We start from the raw sequence: 3344 nt of genomic DNA, 5'->3' as shown, positions 1-3344 counted from the left end.
AATTCTGATTAATGATTCAATAAATGAGAAATTTACATAAATTCCTTGGGTTATATTGCTTATATGTTTAATACGCCTACATTTTATCATTTGTGTATTCATATTTATATAAGATTATGTTCATAAATTTCATGAAACTGCAAGAAGAATGAAGTGTAGAAATTCCGTGTTACGTGTAGTAGAGGCTTATTATGGTGTACCATGCAGTGTTCTTGAACATTGCAGAATCTAAGTTAGTAGTGTGTAGGAAATGAGGTTCTTGCATGAACAATACTCCGCTGTGGCCATTCTTTAGCTTTATATTACGTAAGCAGAGAGTAAAATCGCGATTTCATGTGGATCATTCGTTACAAGTTTCTTTCTTTTTCTCTTTTGTCTATTCGTGTTAGAAACTAATTTGACCAATGAATTGAATTCAAATACTTGCAGATGAAGTTGCCTTTGAAACGACATCTAGAATTTCCATCTTTACGCAATAAGGATTTATGTCTAGAGCATTACGATTCTTCTTCTCTTCTACTCTCATAGTTGATTGAATTCGAATCTCTCGTAAGATATTTCTTCAGTCGTATGTTTTGAAACTGTTATTCTTGTTCGTCTTTTACAAATTGCGCGATATACTTATACGCTCAAGATGACGTATAAGTCAATCAACGTATCTATAATGGATGCGGTAAGACGGTAAGAGACGGGGCGTAGACGAGGCAAAAGTGGACTTTACGGCAGAGGAAGAATAAATATTGTTTTCAGCCGAGTATTGTTCCAAAAGGAGTGGAACATGTATTTGTACGGGCTGGGATTAAGGGGTGGGTCAAACAGAAGGGGAGTTATTTCTTTGTCTTAGCTTGTCGCTTTTTCTTTTTCTCCACAGGTCGATACGGCCCCAACTTCCGGCGTACCATAACACCTCGCCACCAAGCTTGAATCTTGATTGCGCCTTTTTGCATGAGCTCCTGTCGTTCTTTCTCTCTTTGCAGTGTTTCCTTTTTCGCAAGATACGTGTCTATGAATTCCTGATTATGACGATACTGCAACATCGTTACGATTGTATTTTAAACACAGGCAGGTGAAGTGGCAATTGCTTCGGTGATCAGATCGTAGGGGAAAATGAAACAAAAATGAAAAGGGAATTAATTAGCTTAAGGCAACGCGAAGAAACCACGTTAACTGAAAGATTAATTTTTTAATAGCTGCAAGTGATTTTTTGAAAGCGTTAAAACTGTCGGGACCAATGAATTTTCCTTTCTCTTTGCATCGATGAGATATCACATGATTTAAAATAGCCACAAATAGGTTCTTGATATGGGTTATCGATTCCCCAGTAGAATTTTCGCATTGCACATCGATTCTACGCTTGTAGAAGCAAGACTCGATGAGTCTTGATTTCCAATAGTATTAACGTGATCGTGATGCAGTGAATCAGTCACACAGAATATTTAATAAGCCGTGACACTGCATTTGCATTTCTATCTGTTTGCATTCGCTGCATTTATAATATTTCTCTCCCAATGCGTTTCGCTCTCTGTCAAATAAATTTCCACGAATAAAAAAAAAGCTGCAAGATTTACGTCGGACTACTGTTTTCCTTTGTACAAATCTTTATCGAAGGAAAAACAGAACAGAAAATCGTAAGTTTGCACACAGTATATATCGAACAGTTTGAAAAAAATCAATAACTCTGATAGATCTGATTAATTTGGAATTTGTCTCGGGGAAAACAAATGTAAAATTCTATTGTTTGAAATGAAAGCCGAGCTACCTCTTCTTTAAGTTCGTCCAACTCCTTTCGACGTGTTTCTATCTCAATATGTAGCTGCCGGATTTCCTTCTCGTATGTCTCTTTTTCTCGAGCGTACCGTTCCTCCCACTCGTTGGTCTTTTTCTCTAGCGACTGTTGATTTAAAAAATAAGCTCCTTTTTCTAACATTTCCTTTCCTTATATGAGCGGCAAGTAACATTTTTGGAAAATACGAACGTTCAAATAAAAGGAAAATTATTCGATATGGAAGATAGCGATGCGTAATTAAATAATACATTAATAGAATAATGCAATAATACGTTGAATAACATAAATAATATGATACTTACCCCTATGTCCTGTGTCAGAAATTTCGTCAACTCAGCATGAACACGCTGTTTATTTTTTTCACGTATGCGCCAGTTGTTTAATATCTTCTCCAATTTTTCTATTTCCATGTCGCAACGTAATGAATTCTGCTCGCATCTCGCTTCCCCCCATTCCGTAATATACTTCAACTTCGCGTCCGCGATTAATTTCAGTTTTTCTACGTTACGCTGTTGTTTAAAATACAACATTAAAAATTTCAATGCGTCTTCGGTGAAAAACATGGCATCAGTACCTGTTCTTCCGCGAGCTCATTCAGTATTCGCCTTTTCTCCTGTTCATTGGCTAATTTCTTCTCAGTCATTGTCTTTTGCAATTCTGCCGCGGTTTTTCTTAGTCTTTCTTGCTCCTCGAGCAGAGTCTCCTCTTCTTTCTGGCGTACCATGATTTCTTCGATCTCTTTAGTCAATACCTCGAACGTTCCCTGTTCACGAATCTCTTCCTTCAGCATCTCCATGATTTTTCTCATGTATAAACTGCGCAAAATTATTAGTCATCGTCTATTACAACATATTTCGTTAGAAATGGTGATGATTATCATTAATTTTGAAAAATAAGTGGCATTAAGCGCTAAATGTTAAAGTCGTTCAAGACATTAAAAATAGATGGTCTTCGAGACATGTTAACTACATCGATGACATGATATATAATGATCGAAATAAAATCTTTCTATCAGCGAACATCTGATCTTGATAGAAGAAATATGACAAACGCGAGACATTAATTTCTAATAGAATTTCATAATTAAAAATTCATCGCAACGACCATCGTTATAACATGGCTTCAACCTGTTTTCGTAAATTTTCTTGGAGATGGCTCGTTCTTTCACATCTTGAATCTTTATAATCTCCTCGGGATTCAATACTTTTAAATCTCTGCAACAGACATACAAAGGAATAATGTGAACGTTCGATTCTTTCAGGTGAGTATTCTATCTTTTAGCCGCGTTTTTTAATTTAGGATTCTTATTACAATTTAGCTCGACATATCATTACATAACGTACTCTGTATCGAGGGGTAAACACTCGCCGAGAATATCGTTATCATGTTCCGCGGGCTTTCTCAGTGTACTGTGGTAAATGGCCAGCGCGTTCGTGAACTCCTCGAGCGCCGCTAAAATTGCTGGCCGTTCCGCTGGGGAGAACTGTGAAGAACCATTTGCCGCGAGCGTAGCCATTGAGTGTCCGTGTTTTTTACCTCGTCGTAGTTCTCTTGCGCC

General features: G+C 37.2%; 1 protein-coding gene across 1 annotated transcript; it reads right to left on the bottom strand.

Moving 5' to 3' along the window:
• Nucleotides 1–827: 827 nt before the first annotated feature.
• LOC138185285 (dynein regulatory complex protein 9) lies at nucleotides 828–3344 on the bottom strand. Its single transcript, XM_069124125.1, has 6 exons — nucleotides 3130–3344; nucleotides 2914–3000; nucleotides 2361–2601; nucleotides 2089–2295; nucleotides 1760–1891; nucleotides 828–1028 (listed from the first exon to the last, which is right to left on the bottom strand). Exons 1-6 carry the CDS (start codon nucleotides 3300–3302, stop codon nucleotides 828–830), a joined length of 1041 nt encoding a protein of 346 aa, XP_068980226.1. The 5' UTR covers nucleotides 3303–3344.

The sequence above is a fragment of the Bombus flavifrons genome, chromosome 11 (assembly GCF_040668555.2).
Source record: "Bombus flavifrons isolate JBK064 chromosome 11, iyBomFlav1_principal, whole genome shotgun sequence".
NCBI classification, from domain to species: domain Eukaryota; kingdom Metazoa; phylum Arthropoda; class Insecta; order Hymenoptera; family Apidae; genus Bombus; species Bombus flavifrons.
The sequence above is the reverse complement of the archived record's forward strand: the minus strand, read 5'-3'. Positions and strand labels throughout refer to the sequence as shown.